General features: G+C 37.6%; 1 protein-coding gene across 5 annotated transcripts in view; it reads right to left on the reverse strand.

Annotated features, from left to right (window-relative positions):
• LNX2 (ligand of numb-protein X 2) overlaps nt 1-16,722 on the reverse strand; it is a 79,251-nt gene that overhangs the window by 8,302 nt on the left and 54,227 nt on the right. For all 5 annotated transcript variants that reach the window (XM_041768332.1, XM_041768333.1, XM_041768329.1 and 2 more), the window contains 5 exons: nt 16,104-16,351; nt 14,218-14,417; nt 8,778-9,146; nt 5,107-5,247; nt 2,497-2,674 (listed from right to left, as the gene is read on the reverse strand). In XM_041768332.1, the coding sequence (XP_041624266.1) occupies nt 2,497-2,674; nt 5,107-5,247; nt 8,778-9,146; nt 14,218-14,417; nt 16,104-16,351 (1,136 nt within the window). The remainder of the gene's footprint in view (nt 1-2,496; nt 2,675-5,106; nt 5,248-8,777; nt 9,147-14,217; nt 14,418-16,103; nt 16,352-16,722) is intronic.

Here is a 16,722-nt window from a genome sequence, read left to right on the forward strand (position 1 = left end):
TTTCTATTGTTCTTTCCTACTCAAAAATTATTTGATCCTTTGCTCTTGGAAATGAATTTTTAATATATCCTGTTTTACAGTTATATAGTTATATACATAAAGATAGCCCTACATAGTTTGCTCAGTGTGAACATATCAGAATACTTAAAGAGAAGACATCCTTGGGCCTACAAAAAGAAATGAAACTTGTGATTTGAACATCTTTTCTTGCTTGAGATAAAGCAAAATATTCTCACTGTAGGAAACTTAAAAAATATAACAAGATAATCAGAAGGAAATAAAATTGGCAGCCTGGGTGGCTCAGCCATTTAGCGCCATCTTCAGCCCAGGGTCTAATCCTGAAGACCCGGGATCAAGTCCCACGTTGGGCTCCCTGCATGGAGCCTGTTTCTCCCTCTGCCTGTGTCTCTGCCTCTCTCTCTCTGTGTCTCTCATGAATAAATAAATAAAATCTTTAAACAAAATAAAAAAGGAAATAAAATTACCCCAAATTCTACAATTGGGCAAATATATATTTTTTTTAAATAGCAGCCTTATTAAGGTATAATTCACAAACCGCTCATTCCACTCATTTTAAAGTATACAATTTTATGGCTTTTAGTATAATCATATTGTTGAGTAACCATAACGCATTACTTTTTGGTTCTCACCCCCAAGAACCCTGTATTCATTAGCAGTCACTTCCCTCCCCTGCTACCCACCAGCAACCCCTTATCTACTTTATGTCTCAACAGATTTGCCTATTTTCGACATTTCATATACATGCAACCAAACATGGTCTTTTGTGACTGACTGCTTTCACTTAGCATAATGTTTTCAAGGTTGATTCGTATGTTCGCTTGAAGTAATACTTCATTCCTTTTTTTTTTTTAATACTTCACCCTTTGATGGTCAAATAATATCCACGGTATGGACATACCACATTCTGTTGATCCATTCATGATGTAGTGGACATCTGGATTATTTCTACTTTTTGACTACTATGAAAAATTATTGCTATGAACCTACATGTACAAGCTTTTGTGTGGGATGTACATTTTCATCTCTCTAGAAATGGAACTGCTGGGTTGTGTGGTAACCCTGTTTTTAACTTTTTTGAGGAACTACTACACTGTTTTTCAAAACAGTTGTATCATTTTATATTCCCACTGGCAATGTCTGAAAATTTCATTTCTCACATTGTTGCCAGTATTTATTGCCACCTGTCTTTTTTCTTGTATTCATCTTACTGGGTATGAAGTGGTTTTGATATGCATTTTCCTAATATCTAATGACACTGAGCATCTTTTCATATAACTTTTGGCTATTTGTGTATCTTCTTTGGAGAAATGTCTATTCAGATCCTTTGCTTATTTAAAAACTGGGTTGTCTTTTTAATTACTGAACTGTAAGAGTTCTTTATGTACTTAGGAGTCTTTCATCAGATATATGATTTGCAAATATATTCTGTGGGTAATCTATTCACTTTCATTGTATCTTTGTTTTCTTGGTGGTGTCCTTGGCAGCATGAAAATTTGTAATTTTGATGAAGTCCGGTTTATTTTCTTTACTGTGTTGTTTGTATTTTGATGTCATATCTAAGAACACCAGTGACTATACATTACCCAATCCAAAGTCATGAGGATTTATGCTTTGTGTATTCTTCTAAAAGTCTTAGCTCTTATTTTAGGTCTTGGATCCACTATAAGTTAATTTTTTACATATGATGTGAGGTAGGGATCTGACTTTATTCTTGGAAAAACTGCTTTTAAGACTCATTTTTCCATATGAACAAACCAAGTGTATGGATAATGCTCTTTTTACCACTACCACCCCTACAAATTGCATAGTACTGGTGGGGGGTGTGGTAGGGAATGTGAAATTATTAATGAGTTCATCCCTAAAACAACTATGCCTTGTTATTAAGATTGTCTCCCACTCTACCTCTTCCATGAGACCATCCCACATAGGAACTTTATTATATAACCAACATTTGTCATTTTAGTGAGATAGTCCTTCATAATAGCCAGTGTGCCATGATGTGAGAAGTGTTAAATCTTTTAGAGGGTCTTTTCCAACATAAAATAATCCAAAGGTCTGAGTAACTGTTAGAAAATAATGGGAACATTATTAAACTTCAGCAGTTTTCCTTTACATTAGGCATTTTTCTAACCTTATAGAGAGGATTCCTCTTGCATATGGAAGGGACATGTTAGAGGATTACAAAAAGCCATGTTTAATAGAAAGTTTTGTGGATATTTGTTATATTTATTTTTAAAGATTTATTTATTTATTCATGAAAAACACAGAGAGAGGCAGAGACACAGGCAGAGGGAGAGGCAGGCTTTCCATGGGGAGCCCGATGTGGGACTTGATCCCAGGACTCTGGGATCATGCCAAGTAGAAGGCAGATGCTCAACCACTGAGCCACCCAGGTGTCCCATATTTGTTATTTTTTAAAACATGAGTTGAATACAGGGAGAAGATGCAGTAAAACTGTTCATGATCCTATTTTACCTCTCTTGATCCGGCCATCCCGAGCAAGGCAGCCATGAGGTGGCACACTGGTCACAAAGATGGGCAGCTCACCACTCTTACTTCCTCTGCCCCCAGCCACTGTCATCCCAAGAGACTCATGTGGTTCTTTCTTTACAGTAATGTGTTTTTCTTGGCATGTTACACACTGGGTAAGATCCTAAAACATGAGAAGAAAATTTATTAGATAATAAATAATGCATAGTTGAAGTAAAAACAACTTAAACTAAAGGAAAAACACTGTGGCAATAACAGCCATTTTTTAAATCACTTACTACAGAAGTAATACACAGTTCTTCATGGTACAAATACTGCACAATGGGGATCATAATGCCAAACTCTGGACTGCTATATTTTTATATGACTATTAATGGAAGAGAAAAAACTCAGGACTGCTGATATACAGAAGTCAAAATAAAATAAGCCCATCATTTATATAATTATCTTGGGCTCCAAGATATGATCAATTCTATGAAAGTAAACAATGAATTTAAATGCTTTAGATTCTGAAGACAAGCCAATTAATTTTATTTCCATCTCTCTATTCTTTGAAAGACATGTTGACAGAGTAGTATGAAAGAGGAGTGTGGATTTCGATAACTGTCAGAAAAAAAGTTACAGATTTATCTTCTGTTTCTTACTCATGAGGATTATCAGAATGCTCAATCATGAATCAGGTGCAAATTGATCTTCAAAACCTTCATGGAAAGCTAAAAGGGTATGAAACAACTGAATTCTTGAAAAAGTTAATGAAGAGAATAAATTCCCAACAAACTCTGTTCTCAGGAAAAAGCAATGTTTTACTGACATTCATTATTGCTATTTATTATTATTCTCCTAGAAAAGGAGAATTTAAAACATCACCTTCTGTTTTAATTAGAACTCAATAAAAAACCAGGTGTACATATGCAACATTAATATTAAAATAGCAATACTAACTAACATTTATTGAAGATATACTATGTGTTAAGCTAATGGCTTTCCATGCATTATTTCATTTTAATTTTCACAATGGTCCTAAATGTAAATACTATTGTTGGCCCCATTTTACAGATGAGGGAACAACCTTAGAAAGGTCATGTAATTTGCCCTAAATCATACAGCTCTATGTGGCTGCACTGAGATTTAAACTGATGCAAGTAAAGATATATATATATATGTGTGTGTGTGTGTGTGTGTGTACACATATATGCATATATATGTATATACACACATTCATGTTTTGTATATGCTTTTTATAGCATGATGCACTACATATATACTGATCACATGCACCCACACTACAAGAGTACTATTAAGTGTAACAATGGAAGCTAATGTCTTAAAAGGTTCCTACACTTATCAACTATAAAAGAATATGGCACATAATAAGATAACTATTAACATGATTAACAATATCAACAATGGAAATATATGAATTATATTTATAGAACTATAACATTTCCTTTAGTGACCCTACTTCAGAGCTGACAGGTACGTATCTGTTAATCAAGCCCTGGAACTCCAGGTCCATCTGCTCTTCTCTGGTCCTGGAATTCATGCTCTTGAAATTAAGGGAACTACTTACAGTAATAGGCTAATGTTTCTAGAATTTTGACCTCCTAGAAAAGCTTGTAAGGTGGTACCCTATATGAAATCTATGTTAATATCTGTTAACTTCAATGATCAACCGTTGCCTTACATCATAATTCTTTAGGAATATGTATATATATGTAACTTATAAAGAAAGCACAGACCAGCTATATGAAAGACTCTTATTAAAATTCCTTTTTGAAACAGTAACTGCTTTTCATAGCCATCATTGTGGAAGCAAAATTAGAGGTTTCCTTCACACATTTCATTTTTTGTTCAAAAATGAGAACAAGTCTGTGGTTATACTTCCAGTAGGCCTAGAAGTTGAGTTCAGATGAAAGATCAAGTGAAGTAAATACTACTGAAAATACAGTGAAGTATCACGTTTTTTTTTTTTTTATTTCTACAACTAGTGAGACAGCATTGAAATTCCCAGCACAGATAAGTGACCTAGGAATATATTATAAAACCAGTGAAATATTGAAGATGCAGCACAAAGCTCAATATATGGGAATTTAAAATGATTTAGGGTAGTATTCCTATAAGCTATAACATAAAAAAAATGTTATACATATATGTACCTATCAGAATGTATGATTTATGCTTAATATTCACATAGCAAATTCTGTTATTGTAGGCAAGCTGCCCAGTTGTTAAGTATGGACTTGTTGATCATTGTCTTCACTATGCTTTCTCAATCACATAGCCAACATTTCAATCAGCAAACCAAGATAAATCCCACTTTCAAGCAGGACCAAACAAACAGAAGTTTTTCTAGAAGATGAAACATTTCTCATCAATCACTTGGCATAGAGACCTTCTTACCAAGAAACCATCCCTACTGGCTGAGGAACTGAGACTACATAGTGACTCTCAAGGTAGCCAAACACACATTTCATGCCCCAAACACCTGTGTTCACCTTTTCCAACAGACTAAAGGCCCTCATTTAAAACTTACCAGCTTGTAACAATGATCCCTTGAGGGCAGATGAATGAAAGTATGTAAACACAATGCCTCACCTTATGTGAGCTGGGTCTGTTGTGATATAGCGGCTGTGCATGATGCTGGCTGCTACTCTGAGCTCCTGTGTCTCGGAAAGAGTTACCAGGCTGGGATTTCCCTGGTCTAGCAATTGTTAAATCCACCCTCTCTCCACTAGCCTAGAAAAAACACACATACATAACCACCAGTCATTAATATTGCTTCTCACTTAAAAAATTATAGACAGTGTAATTTTCCACACGTTCATCATCACTGTACCAGAGCCTCACCTGCATGGTGACTGCAGGTACCTGCTTGGGGGGAAATGGGCGGGGAGGGGTTCATTTTAGGAGCTAATGTTTTAAAACTTCTGCAGTTAAAACATCCACACACAGACCTTGGGTAGGCCTTTCTTCAGCCCTGGAAATACCAAGGACATAACCAAGGCAAAGCAGTCGAACTGCCTGGGTTCTTATCTTCCCAAGATTTCTTAAAGGGTAACTTTCTTTACATACTCTCCCCTGCAAGACTGGCCTCAGCACTGAGAGGAAGAGAGCAAAGGAAAGAAGGTAAAAGGAAGAACTGATTCAAAATTGGATTAGAATCCTTTGTGACTTCTGAAATAAATTCCAGGGTGACTATTTTGAGAGTGATAATCAATGAAACTACATACAGCTTTGTTTCTGCTTGTTACAAGTTTGAGTCAAAGTACGGTATCAGCTTACATAGTCCTGAGAAGAATAATAACAAAGATCCTATAAAACAAGATTAGTATTTATATACATTGTACACTGCATGTGTATATATGTCACACATGTGCACAAACATAAATGTTAGGTAAATTTTTTTTAGAGATTTTACTTATTATTCATTAAAGAAACACAGAGAGAGGCAGAGACATAGGCAGAGGGAAAAGCAGGCTCCCTATGGGGAGCCCAATGCAGGATTTGATACCCAGACCCAGGATCACACCCTGAGCTGAAGGCAGACACTCAAACGCTGAGCCACCCAGGTGTCCCATTAGGTTAATTTTTGTAGAGGTTCCAACTCTCACCTTGAATTTAGAGGTCCATTATCTTTATTTATAGATCTAGATTTTGAACAGAGATTCACATCTATTATATGTTTTAAAGCTGTTTTATCTTTGCCTTTAATGTACAGGCCTGATCTATTTGATGCTGATTCTTGGTTGTGACCATAAGTTCCCAAGTTTACTATCATTCCTACGGGAAAATCTGACAGCCTACCTTTTTTTTTTTTTTTTTTTTTTTTAAAGATTTTATTTATTCATGAGACACAGAGAGAGAGGTGGCGACATAGGCAGAGGGAGAAGCAGGCTCCCTCCGGGGAGCCCGATTTGGAACTCGATCCCTGGACTCCGGGATCACACCCTGAGCCAAAGGCAGACGCTCAACCACCGAGCCACCATGCATTCCCTGATAGCCTGCTTTTAAGAAGCTGCAGTGGAAAGTAGGACCCTCCCCCATAATTAGTCAACAATGTTAAGAATTCACTTCACCTTCAGTTCTCAGGTTGGGAAATGAACGATAACCAAGTTGAGCCCTATTAAAAATCACCTGCTTATTCAAGCATTGCATTAAACTAGTTGCAGACAATTCTTCAAAATAAATGAAGAGTGACACTTCCCAGGTGGCCAGAGTCTGGGACTTGATCTAAAGGGTAACTGTCAAAGTAGAATGTGTAGAATTCTGATATTTGAGATTCTGACACTTCAGATTATTAGATCACACAGTGATGGGTGAGAAGCCCCTTTGTAATTTCATGTCAGTATATGGAATGGTTTGCTTTACTACATAATACCCACCACCACCACCACTACGAAATACCCTATACAATCATTCAGCTTTACTGAAAGACCTGTGTTTATGCAAACCCATTAACAGAAACAAATCCCTGATCTTTCCTGACATCTTGAAAAGCCCAAATTCTTGGTGTGTGATGGAAGTGGGCATGTGGGTTTAAACGATGGACCAACATTTGGGTTTAGGCTAGTTTTAAATAGACGGCACATCTAACATTTCAGGGTTTCAAACACAACAAAAGAATTCTGTTAAAGTCAAGATTTTTAAAAATGCAGGATGCCAAAATGACAATACCTATTTCATTAAAAAGTGGCATGCCCTACTGTTGGGAGTATATATTGGTTTATATACTATATATATGTGTGTGTGTGTGTGTGTGTGTACATATATATATATATATATATATACACACACACACTTTCTAGAGGAAGTTTAGCAAAATGTCTTAAACTGGAAAACAAAACATTCAAGTCTGTCAACAGGGGAATGATAAAATAAGTTTTAGTACAACATGCCTACTACACAGCTATGTCATGATGAGTCTATTTTCAGGGTAAGAAGTCCACAACATACTGCTGACATGAAGAAAGGGCTGCAAACTCAGAATTTGCAAGATGAGTGTACATGTAAGTATCTATGTAAATATGTACCTATTTATCTGCAGGCATGTACAGAAAAATGTTTGTAATGATGTTCTCCAAAACATCTTAGGGGTTTAGACTGAATGTGACTTTAGTTTCCTTATTTTCTGTATTTTGTCTCCTTTTATTGACAGAGTACATTATTTTTATAATCCAAAACAGTAAGATTTAATTTTTTTTCACAAAAAACTTGAACAATATATTATATTTGGTATTATATATATTAGAAGGTATCCATATCCAATTTTTTTAAACCTCAAGTCTGTGACGCAGGATCAATGCCTGAACCTCCTTCCTAATGCAATATGGCTACCTGGTGTGTGCGTGTGTTCTTATGGTTGTAATGAGCCAAAAATTTGTGAAAAGTTAAATGGGATTGAAACTTGGGTTTTCTTACATAGTAGTTTAAAACTTGTTATTTGATTCTGTCTGCTATACATATTTTTCAGTGACTATTAACCTACTTTTTAATCCCTAATGCTTGATTATGTTAATGTTTGGTTTCCTTTATATAAGAGTGTTTCCTTGTGCTTACCTAAAAAAAAAAAAAAAAAGAAAGAAAAAGCCACACATCTTTGTTTCACCCTTATCAATGTAGGAAATACCCTCATCATTAAATGCTGTGGTGGGTTAGAGAACCATAAATTCTGCTCTGGATCATTTTCTACTTTATTTTAATGCTTTTACTGAAAAAGTGTTTTTTTTTTCTCTAATTATAACTTTACTTACTTTATAGGGATACTGTAAGAATACGAGTTATGATGTGTTTGAAATGCTTTGAACTGCTTTAAAACAAAGGCACTATGGAGATTAAGAGCTATTCTTAATAAAAAATTATTTTCCCCACTTGTATGGAGCTGAAGCAGAGAGGGGGAGTTACAAGAGCCAGTAAGTCACAACCTTGGAATGGCAGCTCCTTCCAGCTATGCCTTTCTCACCGTTAAATGTGGACGCCCCCGTGTTTATGTCTGGGACTAGGTGGAGCCCAGGGAGCAAATGAGAAACCCATGTGAGAATACAGGGCCTTCACTCTATAAAGAGCAAGGCTAAACACTCACAGGGATACAGTTTTCCAGAAAGGATCCTATCTGTAATGAAGTTATACTACTGTGCATTTTGAAGGATTTGAGGAGCCATGTTTGATTTCCCCATGAAATAGCAAATATCCCCCAGATTCTCATGTTGTGAAAACAAACATCAACTGTAATAAAGGCTGAGCATTGGAAACGAACACCTGGTGCGTACCTGAATGATCTGGGCGGCAAGCTCTGGGGTCCCATGCTTCAGGTCATGCCCATTGATGGCAAGTACTCGGTCATTGCTGCTGAGCCTTCCATCCTGTGCAGCCAGTCCCCCTTCCAATAAGTCAAGAATAAAAACACCTGGCTCATCAGTCCTTCGTACAAGTTTAATGCCGAGCTGTTCACCAGAGTCCCGCTTATGAAGGACCACGTGGAAGATGTCTTCCCGTGGAGAGCTACTGTCAGAGTGGCTGTTTGTCCGGTTCCCAAAGCGCCTCTCTCGCAGCACAGTGAGGTGCAGTGTGCTGCAGGGTTGGGAGAGAACGGCTCTGGCATAGTTGTGGGATACATTGCTGATGTTACAGTTGTTGACCTGGAAGAAAAGAATTAGGATCAAAGGGTGATAATCTTCTATCTTTTCAACTTGCAGAAATGTTTATGTACCATTTCTAAAAGAAACTAACTTTGTGAAAAGGATTTACAGTCATTATTTACAGAGAAAGTTTACAAATTACAATTGCATTACAAAGATGTCTTAAAATACACAGCTTCTAAGCTTCACTCACAATGACTAGCATTAAGTAGAGAACAGCAGTTAGGATCACAAGCTTTAGTGACAGTTGAATCAGAGTCCTTGGTTCTGCCTTGTGCTATCAGCAGTGAGATGGGTTCACTCTGCTTCACGGGACCAGGAAGAGAATGCAGACAACAGCAGCATATGGCAAGTACCAATGAAATACTAGTTCTAGTAGAACAGAAACTGAACTACTGGATTGAAGTGGCTTTCGCCAATGAAATACACTTAAGCTAGAAAAGATACACTGAGTTTTATTTTAAGGAAAGGGACACATTCCAGGTATACAACCTGATCTCAGATCAGTGATTTTTTACTTCAAAGAAAAGCAGGCAATTACAGTTTCACTCTAATTGTTTAGCATTAAATGTAATAGCTTATCTAACACAATATGCGTAACTCAGTGCACTCAGAACATTTCTCTTTATGATCCGAAACGAGTATATGATCCGAAATGAGTATAGTGACTGAGCAATCCTTGGACAGTAACATCACTAAGAAAATATGCCCAGCTTCAATTATTCACCTAGCCAGAGGAAGGGGTTGGCACAATTCTTCATATTTATCACAATTAGAATTCCTTTCTTCACCTGTGTGAAATAGCAGCCAGTGGGGAATCAACATTCTCTGAGCATCAGCTATGTGGCAGGCTCTGGGCAAGGTGTTTTTTTGATCATCCAAATCTGTCAATCTTACTCATGTGAATCTAGGCCCTCCCCCTTCCTATTCATCTAGGGTTGACAATTTTGAGCACTACTAACTTGAATTTTGTTGATTTGGGCCTGTTGACATCTTTTAAAATTCAGGCATCAAATATAGACACCACACACAAACTTGCTATTCTCCCAAGTTTGCAACATCTGTACATTTGGTTACCATCCAAATCCTTGACTAAAAAGTTGAATAACATAGGGTCAAGAACAGAACTTCAAACTTCAAGGCAGAATCTAAAAAACCAGCCTGACGTGGATTTGTTAGTCAAAAATCATCATTTCTGGTTATTCAGCTACTTTTCTCTAGGTTCACGTTTTTTCCATCTTAAATTCAGATGTTTCACAAATGAACTGACAAATATCTGGCTGGAATCCAGTGATAGCCACGTGCAAGCTTGTAGCCTCATTCCATCTTTCTGATGGGGGTTATGGAATATCCTACAATTAGAAGATTTTTCTTTCACGGACGCGTGGTTGCCAGTGAAATCCAGAGACGGCAGAGACCAAATAAAATACGTTTTCTAGATTTTGTAAAAATAGCACCAGCGTAGTAAACTCTACCACATCTTTAGCTAAATGAATTTTCTATCAACACAGTCAACACATGACTGCAATCATTTTCCTTCAAAACCAAATATGAATAAATTGCTGATGACTCAAATGATGCTGAAAATACCTACTCTTAATAATGTTCTAAATTTGTTATTTTTAATAGTGATACTGATGTAACTTTTAACAGTATTTTTTTCTTCAAACTGCTCAAAATGCTGCACAGCAAAAGGCCCTGAGGGTATATGGTTTTCTTTTTCAAAGAAGTTATTTAATAGAGTAACATGTATGTATGTATATGTGTGTGTATATATGTGCATGTATGTGTGTAGTGTGGGAAAACCAAAGACACTGCTATTGCACCTGGTTTGCTAAACTAAAAGCACAGGCAAGCTAGCTCTTTGGCTTGTAAATAAACCATCTTAATGACTCTAAGGTATTTTCAAATTGACTTGCGGTATTATTTATGCAGCTTATACAAAGTGGAAGATAACCAGGTAGTAAAAAAAATATCAAGTAGCCTTCTTTCCAAGTGATTCCTTTTGAAAGATCATAAATACTTCTCCATATTTGGGCAAGTGGTGTGGCTTTATTTATTGGCTCCAGTATATCGGCTAAAGGCCAATGAGAAGTCAGGCTCACAACAGAAGCCCATTTGTGAATTTACTCATTAGGTTATGTGCTCACAGTTTTCTTATCAACTTGAAATCAATAAACTGGATTAAGATTGCCATTATTACAGTTATTAATATGTATGCCTCCATAAATAATAATAATGCACTAGAATTTCTACAATACAGATTTATAGCTTTGAGTTAATGCCCCAAATTATAGCCAATAATTTCAGATAATCATTTTTATTTGAGGTATACAGATTCAGTTATGTTATTAAACAGTCCTTCAAAGCAGAGTGGTTAAGAAAAAAAGCCTATAAATGAAATACATTATTAGCAAATAAAACCTGAAAGCTATTTAACCTCAACTATATTCAAAGAAATGCAAATAAGAACAAAGCATTTGTTTTTACCTTTAAAATTTAGATAAAGAATGAAAAATGTGTAAAAATGTTAATATTCAATGCTGGCACACAGCTGGTAGCAAAGAACAAAAATAAACGTAAACTTAATTATAGCCAGAAAGGCCAGAAGTGGGGGGGAAAAAAAGAACACTATGTAAGCTGTAGAAAAGGACAATCTGGCTCTTTTGGTCTTGACCACCTAGGTGTCAAAATGTCAGGAGTGATACACCTGGGCAACCAGCTACAAGATTTCTTCCACAGAGAATCAGATTAGGAGCTGGGATGTAAGGAATACAAGGTAACGTGTCCAGAGAGCTGTGCCAACCTCATTCAACCAGGGTACTAATATCATAAAATGACATCAAATACAGTAATGCAGTAAATAGCTAGCTATGATAGGATCAGAAACTGGATTTTATATAAGCTGGATTAGTTATGCTTCCTGTACTCTCCTACTTCCTCTTAGGATTTGGTAAAAAACAAAACACTGGAAGTTCAGTCTGTGTCAGCCAGGCTAAGTGCAATGAAGGAGGGGCTTTGGGCCTGAGTGTTAAAGTGGAAATAATATACTGCAAGAGGCAGCATACAGATGGGAGTGGAAACCAAAGCCAGGAACCCCCAATGGAAAGGTCAGTCCTTGTTGCTCTGGGAGCCTAGTTTATCTTTTTTCCCCAAGTAGACTTGACGTTTCATGTTTATTTTTTTTTTAAGATTTTATTTGACACACACACACACACACACACACACACACACACACACATAAGCAGGCAGCGGGAGAAGCAGGCTCCCTGGTAAACAGAGAGCTTGCTGTGAGGCACGATCCCAGGACCCTGGGATCATGACCTGAGCTGAAGGCAGGTGTTAAACCAACTGAGCCCCCAGGTGGCCCAGGACACTTCTTTTCAAGAACTAAAAATCCTAGAGGTTCTAAGTTTTATTTTAATGAAGGAGACAGCTATTCCCAATAGGAATATTAATCCAAATCCAACCTTTTGTTGATTCAGCAAGTACTTCCTGGGCACTTACCAAAGGCATGGCATTGTGAGAGATGTGTACTGTAATTGTGTACAGTTAAGGTGGCTACAATCACCATAGAAAGATAGTGCATTTGAATAATTCTGACTGATTATGTGTGAAGTGGTGAAGAGCAAAGCAAGGAATGCTTTCAGCACTTAAAGTAAGGAGAGGCCTGAACTGGTAATAATGGCAGGGCAGGGCTTTCAGGATGAAGGTGGATAAGCTGTTGGTGGATAATGGGGTCAGGCTGGAATGTGAGAATAAGCTGTCTGGAGGGAAGCAAGGAGACTGCTAGGTCTGGCTTTTCTGCTAGATTACCAATTCCAGTTATGTTATTAAATACAAATTTCAGTAATACACAAGGCTATGCCTGAAAGAAAAAGCAAGGGTTAAGGTTGAGGTGACAGGTTGTATAATAGGCCACAGAATCTGCCTCTCTCTCTCTCTCTCTCTCTCTGTGACTATCATAAATAAAAATTAAAAAAAAAAAAATAGGCCACAGAAGACCCTGATTATTAGATTAGTCAGTCTGGACTTGATCCTCAGGCCAAATCTTCCCAAGGAAAGCAGAGTCACAGATGTATTAACCTGGCAACAGTGGCACCGAGTTTCAGAGCAGAGAGTGGGGAGGCAAGGGTCTTGATTCTACTGGGTTAGATGTGAAACAGTGAATACACAAACTAGAGAGGAAGTAAGGAGTGGACACCACCAGACGATGGTCAAGGACTGAACAGTGATATCAAGGAGGCAAGAATCCTTGGGCTTGAGTCCTTAAAGACATCTTTTCATTAATGACTATTCCTTCTCCCCTAAATATCCGTTTTTTTAGCTTCAAGTATCATTTACACTTGTATGGGTTGCATATCCAGGCCAATATTCACATAAACTCCAGTCCTGTACAGAATTCTGACCATCCTCCCCCCAACCCCTCACTGTCAACATGCCCTCTAATGTAACAGCATCTTGTCCCAAGCTAGTTCTTCTATTGGAGTAGCTATTTCTCCTTAAAGAGAGGAGAGGGTAGCATCAAGGGTTAGTACAGTCAAGTTGTTTGTGGAGGAAAGCACATTTGAGAGCGAACAAGAGATGGCCATGATTTCTGTATTCCATCTTAAGCTCCATGGTATAAATTTTAAGTAACTTGTGCTGCATGATCTGTCTTTTCTAGACTACAGCAATGAGTGTAGAGACGGATAAATCAGACAATGAAGGTAACTGATGGATAGTACACTGGACTAGGGATAAAGCCAATGGGACAAGAGAATTTCAGCAGTGAAGGTAGTCCTGAAATAGCCAACCATGGGTCCAGCCAGGAAGAATCCAGTTAGCCCAAAGAGCCAAGCACGGAGTCACAAGTGGGATCCAACTTAAGATAGGGAGGGACAAAAAAATATTCCAAGTGTACTGAGAAATAGGAGAAATTGCAGATAAATTCTGATCTGTTTTGCATCTAAAAAGCAGTAAAACTTACCTTTAAATAATTCAGGTTCCACAGTACCACAATTTTCTAAGTTTTAAATTTATGAACAAAACCAAAAAGATCCAAGTCAACGAGATAATTTAAAAATGATACCTGAAGAATCTGGTCTCCAGCAAGGAGTCTTCCGTCTTTGGCGATTATCCCATCCCGATAGACTTCCTGGATAACAATGTTAATCAGTGGCGTTTCATTGCCACCCACAATGCTAATTCCTAACTGAATATAAGGATTAGACCGGTGAATTTCAATCGTGGTAATTTCGCCTTCTGGTAAACTAAGTGGCTGTTGTGTAGCTGCCAAGTTAAAAAATGAGAGAGAGAAAAATAGATGGAAAGAGAAACATTTTATATTTTGATTATCTTCTGGTAAGTTATTATCTATCATTAGCGATCACCTTATGTTAATAGATGATTAATAACAAAGCAATACCACTGGATAAGAAAAAGAGAATGACAAAAAAACATCTATAGGTTAAGATTACCAGAACACTTTCTGGTAAGAGATTACCAGAACACTTCTCTGGTAAGATTACCAGAACACTTTCTCTTCTAAAGGTAATCAGTAAATAACCAACAAATAACTATTATGTATCAGATCACTAGGGATGACACAGTGATCTGATAAAAAAATATACAAACAATGTCATCTTGTCCTAATTGATCAGAGAAAGTTTGAACCATGAAACAACTGTAAACAAGGTAGTAAAAAAAAAAAAAAAAAGACAAACTGTGGTATAATCACCATAGTAGTGAGAAAGCAACCACGTTAACCATGTCAAGCTCTAAGAGGAGGGTCTTGACCTGAGCATTAGGAGAAGAAAATAGTATTCTAGCCATGGCTGGGAAAATTTGGATTTGTAGCAAAATTTGGAATTTTCACAAGAGAAAATCACATTTAAAAGTAACATAGGGACACGTGGGTGGCTCAATGGTTGAGCATCTGTCTTTAGCTCAGGTCATGATCCCATCGTCCTGAGATGGAGTCCCACATCGGGCTCCCTGTGGGGAGCCTGCTTCTCCTTCTACCTATGTCTCTGACTCTCTCTGTGTGTCTCTCATGAATAAATACATAAAATCTTAAAAAAAAAAAAGTAAAACATAACTATCAAGATATGCCCAAGATCTATGACTATAGGCTTTCTGCCTATTTCCTGGTGGGTTGTATAGACTGATCAGTGGTTGCTACTGGAGGACAGCAATAGTCAGAAGCATGGCCTTGGGGTCAGATACATATCCAGCCACTTCCTGGCTCTCAGACTTTGACCAATTAATCTCTCAAGACCCAGGTTCCTCACCATTAAAACAATCTAATATTGGTACAAGCATTTAATTAGTTAATAAATGTAAAGTGCTTGGCACAATGCCTCACAAAGAATAAGCATTTAAGCCAAGGTATTATTTTTATTTTTCTCAAGAGATGTTGTGGATTTCTTAGTTAAGAAGCAACAAGCTTGGGATCCCTGGGTGGCGCAGCGGTTTGGCGCCTGCCTTTGGCCCAGGGCGCGATCCTGGAGACTCGGGATCGAATCCCACATCGGGTTCCCGGTGCATGGAGCCTGCTTCTCCCTCTGCCTGTGTCTCTGCCTCTCTCTCTCTCTGTGACTATAATACATAAATAAAAATTTTAAAAAAAAATTTTAAAAAAAAATAAAAAAAATAAAAAAAAAGAAGCAAACAAGCTTCAAAACAAACAAGAAGCCTATTAATGACCAGTGAATTCGTGAACTCCAACAGAAGAGGGGTGGGGAAGGATTACCAGCCTTAGGGTAAGATTCGTGTTCTGTTTCTAAACTGCAAACTGTTAGTTACATACCTAAAGGGTAAATTTATGTCGTATGTGAAGTGTATCTCAATAAAATTAGTTTTTGAAGAGGAAAAAAAAAATGCATGTCAGGAAAGTAACAGGGAGTAGTGGGAAGAAAGGAAATGTCTGATTAGAAACCAGAGATGAAAAGCAAGAGCAAGGTGAAGAGTACATACTGTCAGTGGCTGTGTTCTCCTCAAAGGCAGGATTGTCCAGGCCAGGCTCCTCAGTCCACGCAGGAAGAGATGCTGATGGCAAGTTCCGCTCAGCAGGTGCTGTGCCTGTCCCTGAACAGTCCGTTTCGGGTGATAAAGTACCTGGAAGATCTATTATAGTGGTTCCATTTTCATTCTCAATCTCTGTCTGAGCTTTACCAGTTTTCCTCCTCTCTAGGGCAAGTCTCCGATGAGAAGCTCCAGGACATCTGGAAAGAAAGCATCAGGTGGTTCCCAGATGATTCGAAAGGAAAATGATTAATAGCTTGTGCCATAAGAGAATAGCCATGCTTCTGTGCAAAACTCACCTAGAGGTAATCCACAAGTAGCACGTAATTCTGATTTTAACCTCCGTTCAAACTAAGTCCTTACCACACCGCATAGCAAACTTAAAACAAGGCACTGGCTTTGTGTGTATCTCATCTCAAAGAAAATTTCGATATAAAACTGTATTCAGATATATACTAGTGCCACAAATATAGCAGTACAGTTGATGCCACATTGCAAGTATTATTTTGAAATTCTAATTATGTAACCCTTTTATCACAGGTGAAATGGCTTAACCATAGGAATGGAAACA

This window comes from Vulpes lagopus, chromosome 8, assembly GCF_018345385.1.
Source record: "Vulpes lagopus strain Blue_001 chromosome 8, ASM1834538v1, whole genome shotgun sequence".
NCBI classification, from domain to species: domain Eukaryota; kingdom Metazoa; phylum Chordata; class Mammalia; order Carnivora; family Canidae; genus Vulpes; species Vulpes lagopus.